This window comes from Cydia splendana, chromosome 8, assembly GCF_910591565.1.
Source record: "Cydia splendana chromosome 8, ilCydSple1.2, whole genome shotgun sequence".
Taxonomy (NCBI): Eukaryota; Metazoa; Arthropoda; class Insecta; order Lepidoptera; family Tortricidae; genus Cydia; species Cydia splendana.
Window position 1 is genome coordinate 15,985,676 of NC_085967.1, and position 16,897 is coordinate 16,002,572.

At 38.1% G+C, this 16,897-nt stretch overlaps 3 protein-coding genes across 3 annotated transcripts; 2 read left to right on the plus strand and 1 right to left on the minus strand.

Moving 5' to 3' along the window:
* Positions 1–828, minus strand: LOC134792904 (shematrin-like protein 3). Its single transcript, XM_063764345.1, has one exon. It carries the CDS (start codon positions 791–793, stop codon positions 95–97), a length of 699 nt encoding a protein of 232 aa, XP_063620415.1. The 5' UTR covers positions 794–828; the 3' UTR covers positions 1–94.
* A 9,630-nt stretch (positions 829–10,458) lies between these two features.
* Positions 10,459–11,298, plus strand: LOC134792905 (uncharacterized). Its single transcript, XM_063764347.1, has one exon. It carries the CDS (start codon positions 10,474–10,476, stop codon positions 11,203–11,205), a length of 732 nt encoding a protein of 243 aa, XP_063620417.1. The 5' UTR covers positions 10,459–10,473; the 3' UTR covers positions 11,206–11,298.
* A 778-nt stretch (positions 11,299–12,076) lies between these two features.
* LOC134792906 (pescadillo homolog) lies at positions 12,077–15,236 on the plus strand. Its single transcript, XM_063764348.1, has 6 exons — positions 12,077–12,232; positions 12,342–12,575; positions 12,657–13,028; positions 13,301–14,024; positions 14,230–14,429; positions 14,924–15,236. Exons 1-6 carry the CDS (start codon positions 12,209–12,211, stop codon positions 15,197–15,199), a joined length of 1,830 nt encoding a protein of 609 aa, XP_063620418.1. The 5' UTR covers positions 12,077–12,208; the 3' UTR covers positions 15,200–15,236.
* The last annotated feature ends 1,661 nt before the right edge of the window (positions 15,237–16,897 follow it).

Here is a 16,897-nt window from a genome sequence, read left to right on the forward strand (position 1 = left end):
TTTAGTACAAAACTCAAATAATAATGTATTAAGTATCTAAATAAATAACAATCAATAATTCTAATACAGATACTATATTAAATTAGAGCTAATTTCACTGAGTCCTGGCTGGGGTGATCTTGGCCGCTTCGTGTACCGTGGTGGTGTGGGGTTCGGCCGCTGGCTGCTCCGATGGAGTCAGGTCGTGCTGAGCCTCGGAGTCACTGCGGTAGGCACCGGCTCCGACTCCAGCTCCGGCAATGGCTGAGGACCCATAGGCGGCGTGCGAGCCATAGGACGACCCATGGGATACAATCCGGCCAGGCACGATTGATGGGGAACAGCTGAGGAGTAGCGGCACGTTGCATCCGCTCACATGAGCGCCCGGGAACACGCCGACCGCTCCAGGCGATGCAGCACCAATAGCGCCATACGAACTCGCATGCGGCGCGGCGTAACTCCCACCAAGCGACACGAATCTCGCTTCAGGCGCGTTCTCTGAAGGTTCCATCTCCGAGAAGCTCATCATTTCGGGTTCTTCGTTAGTATTTTCTTCCATTTCGTCCGCTCGATAGTGAGGTCCTCCGTAGCCGCCGCCGTAGCCACCGATATGAGCGTGCCCGTAGCCGACGGGTCCGTAGGACTGTGCGTGGTATGCAGGAATAGCGTGATGGTAGCCACCAGCGGCAGCACATGGCGAGATGTAGCCGCCATAGCCGAGATGTGACCGGGGTACCCTCAGGAACTCGCCGTAGAACGGCTTAGCCAACCCCGACAGTGCCAAGGACAGGACGCAAGCTATGACGACCTGCATTTTCGATATGTCCAAATACTGTGATCACATTTCATTACACGCTAATATTTATATATTTTGCAATCGAATCCGAATGCCTTAGCTTGCATTATGAGTTGACACGCTATTTTTGCATACTCGGTTTTGGGTCATATTTAACATTATGTATCTAACACGAATAATTGCAATAATATCATATCTCTATGATCGACCTCAATTAACGTATACCTAATGCTTATTTTAATTTAGATTAAATGATTGAAATTGTACGTCCAAATAAATCTACTTTTCAGAGTTCTATAACCGAAGGATGACAAACGGAACCCGCCGTCCGTCTGTCGGCAGGCTCTATCTCATAAACCGTATCTAATATGGTGACATCTATAGTAACAGTTATTTTTTTGATAGAGTAGGTACAATCAGCATCAATAACGCACGAAAAGTATCTGCAACTCTGGAAAACTACTTTTCCAAGAAGTGACATAGGTATCTCTACAGTCCACGTTCAAAAGTATATGTCGCAGTCTAATTGTTCTACATAAAGACACAATATGTCAAGCTATTAAATTATTTACAGTACATATGGTCCTACTTTCTGTGCGTATGACAAAAGTTTAAAGGGCCATATGTAGGTAGTAAAACACGCGTTGTACGATACACATACGAATAGGTAATTCGGAACTCGTGTCGATTTAAAACACTCCCTTCGGTAATGTTTTAATTTATCGCCACTCGTTTCGAATTTATCTTTTTCGTGCTTGTATTGTAAATAACTATTTTGTCAAGCTATTAAAAAATACCTACTCTTGATACGTAGTCGGATCCGCTACTTATAACCTTTTAACCGCCAGCAATTTTCGATCGAGCGTGCTCGTGTCGCCACCGACAGTAATTGTACCATGCAGAGTAAGGTTGGCATAGCTACGGGAGTTATAAATGTGCTGTAAAAACCAAATCAGATCTTTGTCTTATTTATCAGACTGTGGCGAAATAAGCTGGATATGTAATGTCGTATATATCAGACTCTGGCGGTTAAAGGGTTAATGCTGACTTTACCTACTAAGTAAGCGGGGCGTTAGTGTTTAATATACATACATACTTTAAAATACTCTTAATAGGTAAAGGAATTACGCAGAACATTAGAGGTAACAATAACAAAAGTATGTAAAATAGGTACTATATTTCTATTACTGATAAAAAAAAGATTAAAATTAGGTACAGTCAGCGTCGTATAGTAGGTAGCATCCAAAGTATTCAAATAGTTCGGTACGCCATACAAATAATATGGTGTACCGAACTACATATTTGAATACTTTGGATGCTACCTACTATATGAAGCTGACTGTACCTACTTTGAGTTTAACTTATCTTAATAGATTAAACCAAGCAGCTATTAAGTTGCACCAAATAATTGCATACATTCCACGACACTTCTCTTTCCGCACAGACTCTACCTAAGTTATGCCAATTTAAGAATGACTCACGCTAAACGGGCCCGTGCCCGGGCCGGGACGTCCGACACGTCACTTTCTATGACGGCTGATAGGTGATCACGTGGTGCTTTCCACAGAAAACGAAGCACCGGAAGCTCCGGCCCGGCCCCGGCTCGGTCTAGCGCGAGTCATTCTTTAATTGATTTTAAACTTTGAGAGCACAATGTGGATGATAAAAATCATGGATGATATATACTCTTGCCCATTTTGACTAATCATCATCTTGATCTCTTTTAGGAAAGTAGGTATATGAAACATTGATGGGACTAATGTGAGTAATGTAATATGACTGACGCCAATTAAAAAAACCGGCCAAGTGCGAGTCGGACTCGCGCACGAAGGGTTCCGTACCATTACGCAAAAAACAGCAAAAAAAAATTACGTTTATAGTATGGGAGCTCCTTTTAAATATTTATTTTATTATGTTTTTAGCATTTGTTATATTGGCAACAGAAATATATACCTACGTCACCTGTGAAAATTTCAACTGTCTTGCTATCACGGTTCATGAGATATCTACAGCCTGGTGATAGACAGACGGACAGTCGGACAGAGGACTCTTAGTAATAGGGTCCCGTTTTTACCCTTCGGGTACGGGACCCTAAAAACATATTGAAGAGAAATAAGATAAATTGACCCAAATATTTCCGTAAATTATAACATGAAAACACAATGCAAACAGTTCGTGAGAAAAAATGCTGGCAATGGTTTAACGTGAGACATTTCATAACAAGTTGTTATGAACATTAGCAGCTTCAGTTTTCCTTGAAATATTATTATAATTCATTGTAGGTTACATTTTAGAGATAATCTTAATTTTATATGCATTTCAAAATCTTGTTTGGTAAGATAACCCATTACTCTCATTAGGGTTAAGTACCTAACTTATAGGTACCTAGAGTTAGACCAAGAAAAGTCTGCAACGACTTTGATAGCATAAGTGTTATTTATACGACATAATTACATAGAAGTTGGACGTTTAAAATAAAACTGGCACTGCGTATCAAAATCGTTGCAAACTTTTCTTGGTATTACTCTACCTACTTTTGAAAAAATATGGTTATTTTTTTGAATTAACCCTTTAACTAGAGATGCCACGAATATTCGGCAACTATTCGGTATTCGGCCTATTCGGCCAATTTGCCGAATATTCGGTATTCGGCCGAATGTTGCCTACTATTCGGCCGAATTCCGAATATCTGTTGCACCTGCATAAAAAGAAAAATGACAAAATAAAATAACCAAAAACTAGGTATATTTAATTTACAATGTAACTTGGAAAGTTGTTAAAAACGAAGACCCTTTTTTGAACATTTGTTGATTACAAAATAATTTAATTTTATCATGGGTCAGATTTGATTGACTCTAACTACATAATAATATATTTTAGCAAACGTTGTGCTTTGTTGGTGAACATTTTTCATAATAATTGTGACTCAAAATGTTCGCACGTCGTGCCGAATAATCGCTAGGTGAATATACGGCGCTTCAGCCGAGATTAGGGTTACCAGATGACAGGAATTTTCCTGATATGTCAGGAATTTTGGCCTTTTGTCAGGAATGGGGACGGAACACGAAAATGTCAGGAATTTTTAGAATTGATAGACTTTTTTTATAAAGGTCGTTTTAAGTACCTTTTTAATTAATACAAATAATAATAAATAATAAAACGCGGCTATAGGCTCAATCGGGTGGCCATCGCTAACGGCTAGACCCCCCCCGTCGTCGTCAAAAATAGGAATGTCAGGAAAAGTATTCGGAAATCAGGAAATCGTCAGGAAATTCTAAATTTGTATCTGGTAACCCTAGCCGAGATATAGGGACCGAATATTCGGTATTCGGCGACCACTATTCGGGGCATCTCTACCTTTAACCATTTGACATTCCTTTCTAGTCATTCGATTTCGAACCGTAATTATTATAGTAGAGATGCCTTTTTGTTTTAAGTATGATGGCAAGTATGTTGACTAAAAGGTTAAAATATATTGACAAAACGTTGGTCAAAACTAAAAAGAAATTAATCATTTTTCTACACGTTATTTTTATGGTTCAGAATTCCCTACACTTGTTTTTACCATATAAATTATTCTAAGACCACTCTTCGATCAGAAGTACCCAGTGGCCGTGCCGCGTGACGGTGTCAAACTCTAGTCAAACTCAACTTAGCAAGCCCTACGCTAGGCTAAGCTACGGCTAAGCAACTACAACATTTTACATGACAGGGGGCGCCATAAGCCCTCAGGAAATTGCATATATACATAATTAGAAAAATTCGATCCATGCAGCCGTGGCTCGGGTGGCCGAGGGGCTTAAGGCTTCGTCACACAGGCGCGTTTTACGGGCGGGGCGTGAGCGGAGCGCGCCGCTTTTACATATAAAATGCTCACGCCCCGCCCGGAAATCGCGCCTGTGTGACGGAACCTTTAGGAACCTGCCGCGATAGCAGAGGACGCTAGTCCGATACCAGCCCTCGGCACTGGAGACCTTGTTCACTTTTCTTCGTATATGACATATGACATTTATTGTAACATTTTACCTGGACAATCCATAACCATGACGCACTCCTTCGACCACTCATCCCTGAGGAACCCAGGTGCGCATCGGCAGCCAACATGGCAAGCCCACGGGAGCGGGCAAGTAGCGTTCGCTGACAACATCTTGATGTTGACGCAAGTCGGAGCACATTTCCACGCACACATGGAAAACTCTTCGTTTTTTTTTATGCACACTGAAGTCATGTAGGCTGTAGTATATGTGAGTATGAAATTCGATAAGAAATATACTGATTGAACGCGCATGGCGCCTATTGATGGTGTTGGGAAACTGTGGTAACGTAACAACACTTCATAAAGGCGATTTATTTTGATAAGTCGCGGTTTCATACCATACACCTAAGATTAGCTATTACTTTTTACTATTATTTTTCTTCAAAAACTGATGAGAAAATTGCATTTTATCCACAAGAGTGGGAAAGTATTAACATGATGCAAATTTTGAGTTGATTCCTCATGTTGGCGGGTAGAATTGACTTTAAAAAATTATGTTTTTGAATGATAAATATATAATAGTGTTCATTTGGATTTTATTTGTAACGTTTTACATAAGGTAAACGTACTAGTGCTCGACATGCTAATGCCCAATAGATGACACCTTGCTGTCACCTCTATTGACAATGACTTAAGTTTCGAGATGACATGTACTGGGACCTAGCGATTGCAAATCCGTGAACATTTTTCAAATCCGGATTTTCGGATTTTGGTTTGACCGAAATCCGAAGTTCGGATTCAATCCGGATTTTAAGAAAGGAATATGTGGCATAAAGGCAAAGTGAAACAAACAATCAAATTAAGTTGTTTTTATTAAAAATAAAAAAACAGAATGCGTACACTGCTACGCCAATAACAAAATCTTTAAAAAATAATAAAAACAAAATACATACGTACACTCCCAAGTAACAAAAGGTTCTATAACTAAGGCATTTTATCACCAAACAGTGATATAGTAGGCCTATAATGGTAACCATTGTGACTGCTGCGTTTTGTTTCTATAAGATTAAAGACCTTTTAAGTAATTTTTCTCTTAGAACGCTTATAGGATCATACAAAAGAATCTTTAAAGTGCTGCACTGTAATAGATATGCAAAAAGCGATTATGGTACTATTTAATACTATAGACGACTTTACTGATGCTTTTATGTACCTATTTTGCACTAATGATGCGTCAAAGTAACTTTTATAGTACTAGTATTGTAGCAGTATCGTAAACACTATTAGAGGATCAATCTGCACTATAAAAGGACTTTGCACGACCATTACGTAACGTTTTAGCTTTTTAAAAGCTCTCTTAACATCGCTATAAGGCTAGAAGAGTTCTCTAAATGTCATGAAAGTTTTTCTATAGTGCTATATAGTACCATAAAAGTTACCTGGTACGTTGCTAAATAACTTAAATCGTAACTTAAAAAATGGCTGCTGTTTTCTGCCATAATAGCACATTAGCGGCACGGCTGGAGCCTATGTGTACTATAGCAGCCACAGTTGGAACAAGTCCTTATTTTATTAATTTTAATTTAATTATAAACATGAAAATTATGAGAGCGCATTGTCAAATTTGAAATCAGCATAATGATTCTATCGATACAATTATTTTCGCATGAACAATGTACCGGCATAGTAACGGTCCACAAATGCTTTTTAGTACATCCTTTTTATTACCTAAATACAAATGTCACTTCAAGAAACAATGGCGTATGAACTTATTTAATATTTTAGGCACCCACGACGCAAGTATGATAAAAAAGATCACTGGAATCGTTTACGGTGCAAAATAGCACTATAAACATGTTTCATTGGTTACTTTTATAATTCCAAATTGCGACATAAACGTTGCAGACAGCACTATATTTTAGTACTAAAGAGCGTTTCTCGTCACTTTTACATTTCAACCATAGAGCTGATTTATCACCGTGAGAGCCTTTATGTAATGTTTATAGAATAAATCAGTGATAAAACTAGGGCCTATCTGGGGTTTTGTAAACGTTTACAACACCATTATAGTGCTAATCATGAACACTAATTAGCACGCTCCAAAACGTTCTCAGGACTTTTATAGTACCAAATTTTGTTACTTGGGCTGCTACGCCAATAAAAAAAGCGGACGCGGGGCAAGCATACAGGTGCGAGCGAGTGCGCGACGCGCAATGCCCGGCTGGCAATAGCTCTCCCGCGTTACCGCTTCATGTGCACCGCTTTTTATTTCGCATTAGCATTAATTTTGAGCAAATTAGTACTGGTGGGAAAAAATCCGAAAAACCGGTTTTTTCTTTTCAAAATCCGAATTTTAAAACGGATTTTCAAACGCTCCGAAATCCGGATTTTTGAACTTCGAATAATCCGGATTGCAATCACACTGGGACCGCGTCGAGCACCAGTACGTTTACCTTATAGTTATTTCGTTTTCGTTTGTTTTACATTTAGTGTGCTGAAAATGTTGCTTCACTCTATAGCAAAGTTGTTTAACTCTGGTGCGTTGAAACCCTCGCAACTATTCGCTACGCTCGTGGTTCTATTTTGGAATTTTTCTCTTGCTCGGATATCAATATAAGCACGAAGAGATACACAACAACTTTATACCCCTAGGTATACAGATAAAAAAATCAACCGTAATAATGATGGTACAGTCAACAACAGAGCTATGAATACAGGCAAAGTGCCAAAAATATGTATACACGACCTTAATGTACAGGCAATAAAGTACTATATACATATTTTTGATACTTTGCCTGTATTCATAGCTCTGTTGTTGACTGTACCAGATTTACAGGGTGTGCATGTTTATTATTACATCATACCACACCTTGTACCTCAACATAGCAAATTTTGGATGATGCAATAATGACATTGAACTAAATAAATAAATGATATGTCAGTTTATATCTTAAATTGTTATTACAGGTTGTACAGTCTGATCAAATATTATAATTTATAAATCATAAAATAATATATATGCTATAAACCTAAAAAAAGTTGTAATCTAACGCGAAGTGACTTGAAAGCGTGGCCTGTTTTTTATATAAATATGTATATTATTTATGTTCACTTTGAATGCCACTACCGTTATACTTAAAGTCCATCCCAGCTTTATTTTTTTTTTATTTAACGGTACTATGTGTACAACGCGTTGTAAAAAACTTTTGAGGGTCCGAAGTTAGAACAAAGTAAAAGATTTCATATTATCCCGCGCGTAGTGAATAGGTAGGTAGGTGTACCTTTTAGTGGGAAACTTAGACATAGAATTTTCAATGTGCCTTTATAGGATTTTTTAATTATTTACTATTCATGCCTTACATTCCAGAAACGTGCGTGATGATAATTATTTTATCTGTATATCTTAAATGCAATATCATGATCTTTGATCTCAAATCGAACATCGTGCGTCACGTAGGTGTCTTTACTTATTTGCAGAAGTGCAATAACAAAGTACCTACGTTGATAAACGGACATGTTATGGTAACCTACTTAAACTGCAGGGTAAGGAAATGTTGGCATTGTAATAGTACATTGTGCAACATGGGGCGTAAGTTGAATATTGCAAACGAGAGTAAGTTAAATCTCGACGGCTTGCCGGAGCGATTTATAGACTCGAGTTTGCAATATTATTACGCCCCGAGTTACACACAATGTTTTTCATCACACTTGCGATACAAAAATTAAGTATAAAGACAAAAAACTGTTAATTATGACACTAGAAACTTCATAACTCCCTAGGGTGAAACGCTTTTTCTATAACTCCCGCTAAACCTGCGTGCAAATTCACATTTACTAAGCGAATGTGATGAAAATAATATTTAGGTATGTTTGCCATGAGATTATTACCGGTAACTTTACTTTAAACTAAAACTAACAAAATCGCGCAAATCGACTTTTAGGTACCAACTTCTAATAGCCCTATTGATTCGAAACTTTACAAGTATATGTTGCACTGATGGCAATTAAATCATTTGGTACCATCGAGCTGATCTGATGATGGATCCAGAAGATGGATAGTGGAACTCTATAATGGCTACCCCTCGTGGCGTTACTAGTAGCTCAAATAATTCATTTTGATAAGTTGTTTGGAGTTGGAATACTTAAATGTGTTTTTAAAACATAAAATGAAATTTTTGACAGAGGTTTAGCTAAATAAGTATTTAGCTAAACCTTGTTTTAGTTACCTTTCAAACATACTTCATCTGTGAACATTTCAAATATCTATCACAGATCATGAGATACACCCTGGTTACAGACAGACAGACGGACATGGACAGTGGAGTCTTAGTAATGGGTACCGTTTTTACCCTTTGGGTACGGAACACTAAAAACAAAGTGGGCGTGGGTTTATCTGCATTTTGCAATAGTAAGTATAGGTAAATTGCAACCGTATTATACATATTATGTAGAGACGATAATTGCGAGCTACGTTTTATATTCCGATTGGTGACACCAAGTAGTTTACTTTTTGTCTTTCGTATGTAAAATTAGCAACATATAAGTAGGTATGTAGAGTCCATGGATTATTATACCTACCTACGCAAAATTAATACTCAATATTGTAAACCCGAAAGTAACTCTGTATGTTACCTCGTGACGCCTTAACCGCTTAACCGATTTAGATGAAATTTGGCACGGAAGGTAGTTTGAGTCCAGGAAAAGATAGAATAGTTTTAATCCCGAAATGAAAAAAGGGTGGATATGACTATGGAAGTGGTACATGGAAATAATAATTCTAGCAGCACAACTAGCGCAAAAGAAGTCGCGGATTGTAGCTTGTTATATGAGTGAATCGCAAAAAAATTGTACGTAATTAAGCGCAGTTAAGAAGCTGTGATTAGTCTTAACTTAATTGATTCATTTGTGTTACGAAAATTAACTATGTAAATTGTATTTATTGTACTTAATACGTACACATATAAAAGTCTATAGCATATGCTAACAGACTTTCATGCATCTAACTTAAATAGAAATGGCTTAACTCTGGTAACACAATGGAATCAATTAACTTTAGACTAATTACAGGTGCTTAACTATGTACAATTTTTTTGCAATTCACTCATATACATAAAGTTTAATTGTTGAAAATAATAGGTACCTAAAGGTTGTCTGGAAGAGATCGCTCTTTAGCGATAAGACCGCCTTTTGTTGTCTTCATTTAATATGTATGTCTCTCTGTAAATGTTTTATTGAGGTTATGCAATAAAGAGGATTTGTATTGTATTGTATTGTACCTAGAGTTAGTGTTTACAAATAAAATGCGTACTTAGATAAACAAATACCTAGGATTTAGATTTTAGATAAAGTCAATTGATATCATAAGTATCATAATATATATTTAGATATTTAGGAGCTATTTCTGACGAAATTGTCTGTGTTGGTCAATGTTGTTATCCATTCCTAAAATAATTGATAAATCTTTCACAATTTTCCAAGACGTGAATTTATCATTGACTCATCTAACAAAAATACGTGCCGTCAACAAATCAAAAACTGAATCATATAAGTGATGTAAGAATAATCTAAGAAATATTCTATCTTCATCTTGATATTTATGATATAACAAAGACAATTATCACTTACATTTCCTTTAAAACGCAGCATTTCCTGTGAAAGTTATCATTCAAAGTTATAAGTTTCTGAGTCATAATCCAAGTTAATGTTAGAATTGCCCAATAAAATGTTCAAAGGATATGCTGTACTCGCACTGGCTTTTGCCTCAGCCAGGGGACATTTAGCGTGGCCCGGAGGCGATTTTCAAGCAGTGCAGGGGCTCTACATTAAGCCCTCGGGCGATGGCACTACAGGAGACCTCTACGTAGCGGCCACGGAAGACAACGGAGTCAGCTCTCAGTGGTTAACCGACCAGCCAGTCAACTTCTTGGCAGCTGGATCACACCCTCAGCCTACTGCTCATCCTTTATTTTCAGCACTATCTAGTAACGCTCTACCACTTGAGGAATCGACTACTCAAAAGCGTTCCGCAATCACGGGCCCGGCCGCAAAATACGCCTACGGCCTGCCTGCTGAATCTGGTTACTCATCATACAGCTATGCCGGTATTCAGTCTCCCAAATCTGAAGCAGTTCCAGCGACCAAGCCAGAGGCTTCTACGATTGCCTCGGGTTCTGCTGTTCCTCAATATCCTTACAATTACTTGTACCCTCATATGGTGCAGGCCGCCTACTCTAGCGCTTTAAAGGTCCTAAAAGATGCTGGTGTAGGTAGCGAGGATGCTAACAACAATGCGGTTGCTCCGTACCCGACATCCTATTGGCCTGCTTCCTATTATCCCATGCATTACATAATGATGGACCCAACTGCTTGGGCTAAAAAGCACGCCGCAGCATTAACAACCACAACTGCTGCGACTCCAGTAGACTCTAATGAAGAAAATACACAGCCTGAATGAAATCATCATCATAATAATATAGTTTAATAATTTATTGGCATTTACTTTAATAATTTATTGTTTCTCTATAATTTGAATAAAAGACGAAAATATTTGAGTGATTTAATTTTATTGTTACGATTAGTGTTTTTTTGGCTTTCATACTTATTTTATCGGTAACGACCACGCCAAGACGGCAATCTAAACGCATGAAATCGTATTTAATGCGAATTTTACATACGTTTAACTATTACTTTGCTAAATCGTATGTTAAAATATTGTCTTCGGTTACCGCGATATTTACTCATGAAATAAAACTATTGAAACGGATTATATCGCGTACCTATATTCACCGTGTCACCCGTTGACCACGAACGCTGTAAAGGGTTCTAAACGTCGGGATGTATAGTTGGTCAAACCAATTTGTCAGTCAGTAAGAACCAGGAAAACTATACTCATCCTTTTCTTTTGGGTGCTAGTACTAGTGTAAGACAAAGAAAAGAAGAGTATGATTCTCTCTGTCTATGATTGAAATGAGACAGTCCTTTGACGTTAGTTTGAATTGAATATACGCGATATAATCCGTTTCAATAGTTTTATTTTGTATATAAAAAGGTAAAAAAACTTTAGTAAAACCCTTCTCACGTGTAGTTACAGTTTGCAAAAAAAACTAATTTTTGATTTAAATATTTAAATACACATACTTTTAATAGTTATTCGTTTTACAAGGGGGCAGAGTTGTTGTTTACCCTCTCGTGCTAATATCGGTATCCGAGCAAGCGAAAGATTTCAAAATTGAACCAATCCTCTACATTAAAACAGGTGTATGTTACGCCGTGTGCAAATATCTTTCTTTTAAACTGTAATTTTTTTTATTATTTGGCTAGCAACACTAAGCGATCCTTTTGTCAAAATGACGTTTTAAGTACTGCGCGTGTTGCAGAAATAAATAAAAGTTTAATTTAAATAACAGTATAAAAGTGCATTAAGGCATTAGAGAAGTAATACAAATTCAAATACTAAAATGGTGTCAAAGAAGAAGAAGAAGGTTTGTCGCAAATAATCACAGTTATAATAGCGCACTAACAAATAACCAACAAATTTGTATTCCACACGTGTTTTTAGCATACATCACATAAAAACCTCTATTTTTACAGTATTCGTCCGGAGAGGGAGCTCAATTTATGACTAGGAAAGCTGCTTTAAAGAAACTTCAGCTCTCTCTTAAAGACTTCCGACGAATTTGCATTTTGAAAGGAATATATCCCAGGGAACCCCGCAACCGTAAGAGAGCTCAACAAGGCGCAGGTGGCATCAAAACACTCTATCACACAAAGGACATCAAATTCTTGTTACATGAGCCTATAATATGGAAGCTGAGAGATTTAAAAGTACGTATATTGCATCATTGTACCTATGTTAATTTTGAACTTCATTTTTTATACTATGCCTAACATTTTATTGTGTTCAAGGTGTATCAACAAAAAATCCGCAAAGCAAGGGCTATGCGTCAATATGGACAGATGAGAAAGTTCTTGCGAGACTACCCAGAAATCAACATAGACCATATTGTGAAAGAGCGGTACCCTACTTTTGTGGATGCTCTCCGAGACTTGGATGACTGCCTGACTCTGTGCTTCCTGTTCAGCACATTCCCTTCACTTAAGAGGGTGCCGAGAGACCAGTCCATGCTGTGCAGGAGGTTGACCGTGGAGTTCATGCATGCAGTCATTGCTGCCAAGGCCCTGCGGAAAGTGTTTGTGTCAGTCAAGGGATACTATTATCAAGCTGAAATTGAGGGGCAGATTATAACTTGGATTGTGCCACATCATTTCTCATTTCAGGTAACTAAAATAAATATTTTGTTTATAGCTTTAATCTCCTGGCACTCGAGACTCAATATTAAAGGTATGGGGCACTGAATGTAACATTCAATATCTTATGTATTATATGAAATAATATTATATACTGGTTAGCAATTCCATTGGTATTAGCCAAGAATCGTAGCTATGCTGTACTACCAACCATTTCCCCATCCACCACCAGGGGGATGCACCTCTATGTGGTGAGGACCAGTGCAAGCTTTTTTTCTAACACATTTAATTTAATTTTTCAGCCTCAAAGCAAGGATGAAGTAGACTTCAAAATCATGTCTACCTTTGTTGAATTCTACACAATGATGCTTGGCTTTGTGAACTTCAAGCTGTACCACTCCTTGAATTTGGTATATCCTCCAAAACTGACTGCAGCATTCTCATCCAGCTCAGACAAAGATCTGATTGATGAAAGAGCTTATGTAGCTGAAAGAATCGCAGCCATGAATATGTCTCTAGCTAGAGTAACTGGCTCCAATGAAGCAGAAGAACTGCCAGAAATTGACATATTCAACACAGAAGATGAAGACCCACAGAAGCTGGAAGATGCAAAGCTTGAAGCCGAAAAAGTAAAGATACTCAAAACCATGTTCAAAGGCTTAAAGTTTTTCATCAACAGAGAAGTCCCTAGGGAACCTTTGGTGTTCCTGATTCGTTGCTTCGGTGGTGAGGTGTCATGGGACCGCAATATGTTTGTTGGGGCTACTTTTGATGAGTCAGACGAGTCAATAAACTACCAGATTGTGGATAGACCGAGCATGGACAAGCAGTTCCTTTCTCGCTACTACATACAGCCCCAGTGGGTGTTTGACAGTGTCAACGCAAGGGCTCTGCTGCCTATCAACAAGTATTTGATGGGAGCTGTGCTGCCACCACATTTGTCTCCATTTGTTGACAAGACTAAGGATCAAGTGTACATTCCACCTGAGCAGAGAGCACTCAATGATCCTGAGTTTAAGCCTCAAAGTAAGTTTGTCCAATCATAAGAATATTTTTATTCCTACTGCCTGATTTTAACCTCATTGAGAGACATTTATAATCTTACTTAATTAATTAGCTATAATAAATGTGCTATACTTTATTACAAAATAAACATAAAAATTGCAAATATTATCAACAGACTGAAAAAAATCTTTTACAAAGTCTTAAAATTCTTTTCCTTTTTTTATAGATGATGAAGCCTCAGATGAAGATATTGAGGAAGCCAGTGACGAAGACAAGGAAGACATGGAGAACAACTCAGATGAAGAGGGTGCCGAAGAAGCATTGACCCGACAGTACCAAGAGGAGGTGGCTGAAGAGTCGTCTTCTGAGGAGGAAGAGGAAGGTGATGAGCAAAAAGTAGAGAAGAAAAAGTTGGCAAAGGAGAAGGTAATACTTACAATAATTTTAGTAAATCAATAATAATTAATCTATAAGTGCAATACAATTTAGGATGTAGGGATAATCGGCACACCACTTTTAGGAGTAAATTGTCTTCTTACAAGGGGCCTCTACATGTTGGTGTTGGTCTATGTCCCACGCACGCCTTCCAAATATCCAAGAGCCCATGGTCCCGTGATTATGTAAAGGATTAATCCATAATAACCCTTTGGCCTGCAATCATAAAATAAAATAAAGCGATCATATCTATTTTTATTATAATTTCATATACAGAAGGCCAAAAAACAATAAATAATTATCACAGATATTTTTACCTGTATCTTTAATATTTGTCCAAGTAGTCGAAGAAGGTGCATAAACTTACAGCAAATTAAACCTGTATTTTGTAAATTAAAAATAAACTTTCTTAGCTACACTAAGTATCATCAAGCACTAAACCGCCTGTGACATCATTAAAATCAACCTCAAAATGAATATTCCAGAAAAAGGCAATGGCAGTCACAGCGGGTGTACCTCACAAGGATCACCCATATCAAAAAGAGATAGAGGACAAGCAAGCCTTCAGGCTTCGCGAGAAACTCGTCCGTAAGAAGCATAGGAACCTCTACAAGAGCATGAAGGCCGGCCAAGAAGCCCGTAAGAAGGAAATCTGGCTGCTTAGGAAGAAGAGGCGTTTGCATGATGAAAAGGTCAAGGAAGACAAGAAAAGTGAGAAGCGGAAACAGAAGATACAGGCTTTGGAGGCGGCCATGGCTTAATATGTTGCTAGACATTAAATAAAGTATTGAGAGGTTATTGGCGTTTCATTAACAATGGTCCACATACATCCCTACAAAAATAACTACATTTCACATTATTTAGTTTAACCTTTTCGACGCCGTGTCAAACACAAAGGCAGGCACTAGGACGCCACGTCACCGAAGTGTCAAAACTGAAATTGAACTTTATGCATATGCACGTAGGTCTTGTTGCTCTGTGGTCTGTGACCGATTGGCGTTTGGCGTTGGACCTGCGGTGCGGATATATTGGTCATTGGCGTCCAAAAGGTTAATTGAATCGCTCGCTAGATGGCATTGTTCCGAGTATTAAAATTCTGGATTGCGCTATATAGATTTTTAACCCCAGATTTGTTTAGTATATAAATCACACGCTAAATGGCGCTGTTTCGTATAATCGCGCTATCTGTCTGATAGCTGCCAGGACGTCGCGACATGTACCAAAGTGTAAAGTATAATAGACATGCACAGAGCCATCAGCAGCTACAACGCTACCACTTATGCAAATAAATCTCAATTATTGTTTTTGTATAGTGTGTAGCTTTCAAATAGAGCTCGACGGCTAATCATATTTTCTATTGCTAAGTAAAACCGCACGTGCTACTTACCTGCAAAAAAGGGTCTTAGTTATTCTATTTGGCACCTGAGCGCGGGCTAGTCCAACGCTCAAAAAACCAGTGTAGGTGCGCTCTCCGATAACGCGCCTTTATTATGCATCTCGATGAAACATTTAAGACTGGTTCTGTAGCGTTCGACTCGCCGGCACTCAGTAACCGAAGTACTGTACTTTTTATGCAGGTGGTTGTGGTACGTGGCACGAGCGGTTTTACTTAACAATAGACAATAGGATTAGCCGTCGAGCTCTATTTGAAAGCTACACACTATACAAACAGCAACACCCCTAACTGTACATCGGCGGACCTTATTACAAAAGGCATAAGGTCCACCGATGTACAGTTAACAGTGTGGGCGATGGTACAGATGATAGGGTAGTGAATAAAAACCAATAACTGAATTTTATAGTATAATTATTACATATTTAAATAATTATAGTACACTCATAAGTCGATAACAGTACCGAAAGGCAGGATTCCACCAGTGTGCAAGCATTTTGTACTGAATATGCTTGTGCTGCACACTGGTGGAATCCCGCCTTTAGATATTATATTTACAACTATGCGTACGTTTGATCATAACAATTGAGTCCATGCTCTGTTCAATATATCAGTCAGACAGCAACAACAGAACAACGTTTCGACACAAAATATATAATAATAACAAAGACTGACTATTGTTGCACCTGTGAACGGGTTCCAGCAGGCGTTCTACATGACATAAAAGCTCTCCAAGGGGCCTCTACGTGTTGGATCTGTGTCCCCACGCAAGCCTATCAAAAAACCGGGATTATAGGCCCGTGATATCCAAGGAGATACAAATACTGAAAATTCAATATTTTTATGGCGACTTGAAAACTGTACCTTATACGTATAAGACGAATAAAGTCTAAGGAAAAGACGTGCCTCGGAATTCAATTAAAAGTCATTCTCGAATAGATGCCGCACACACCTTTAGCCTATCCTCGGCTAGATGGCGTGACGACACCGTTTCATATTTAAAAATTTTAACACATAGATATCAGTGAATGAACATGGATCAAAATGATATAAAAATAATAAAATC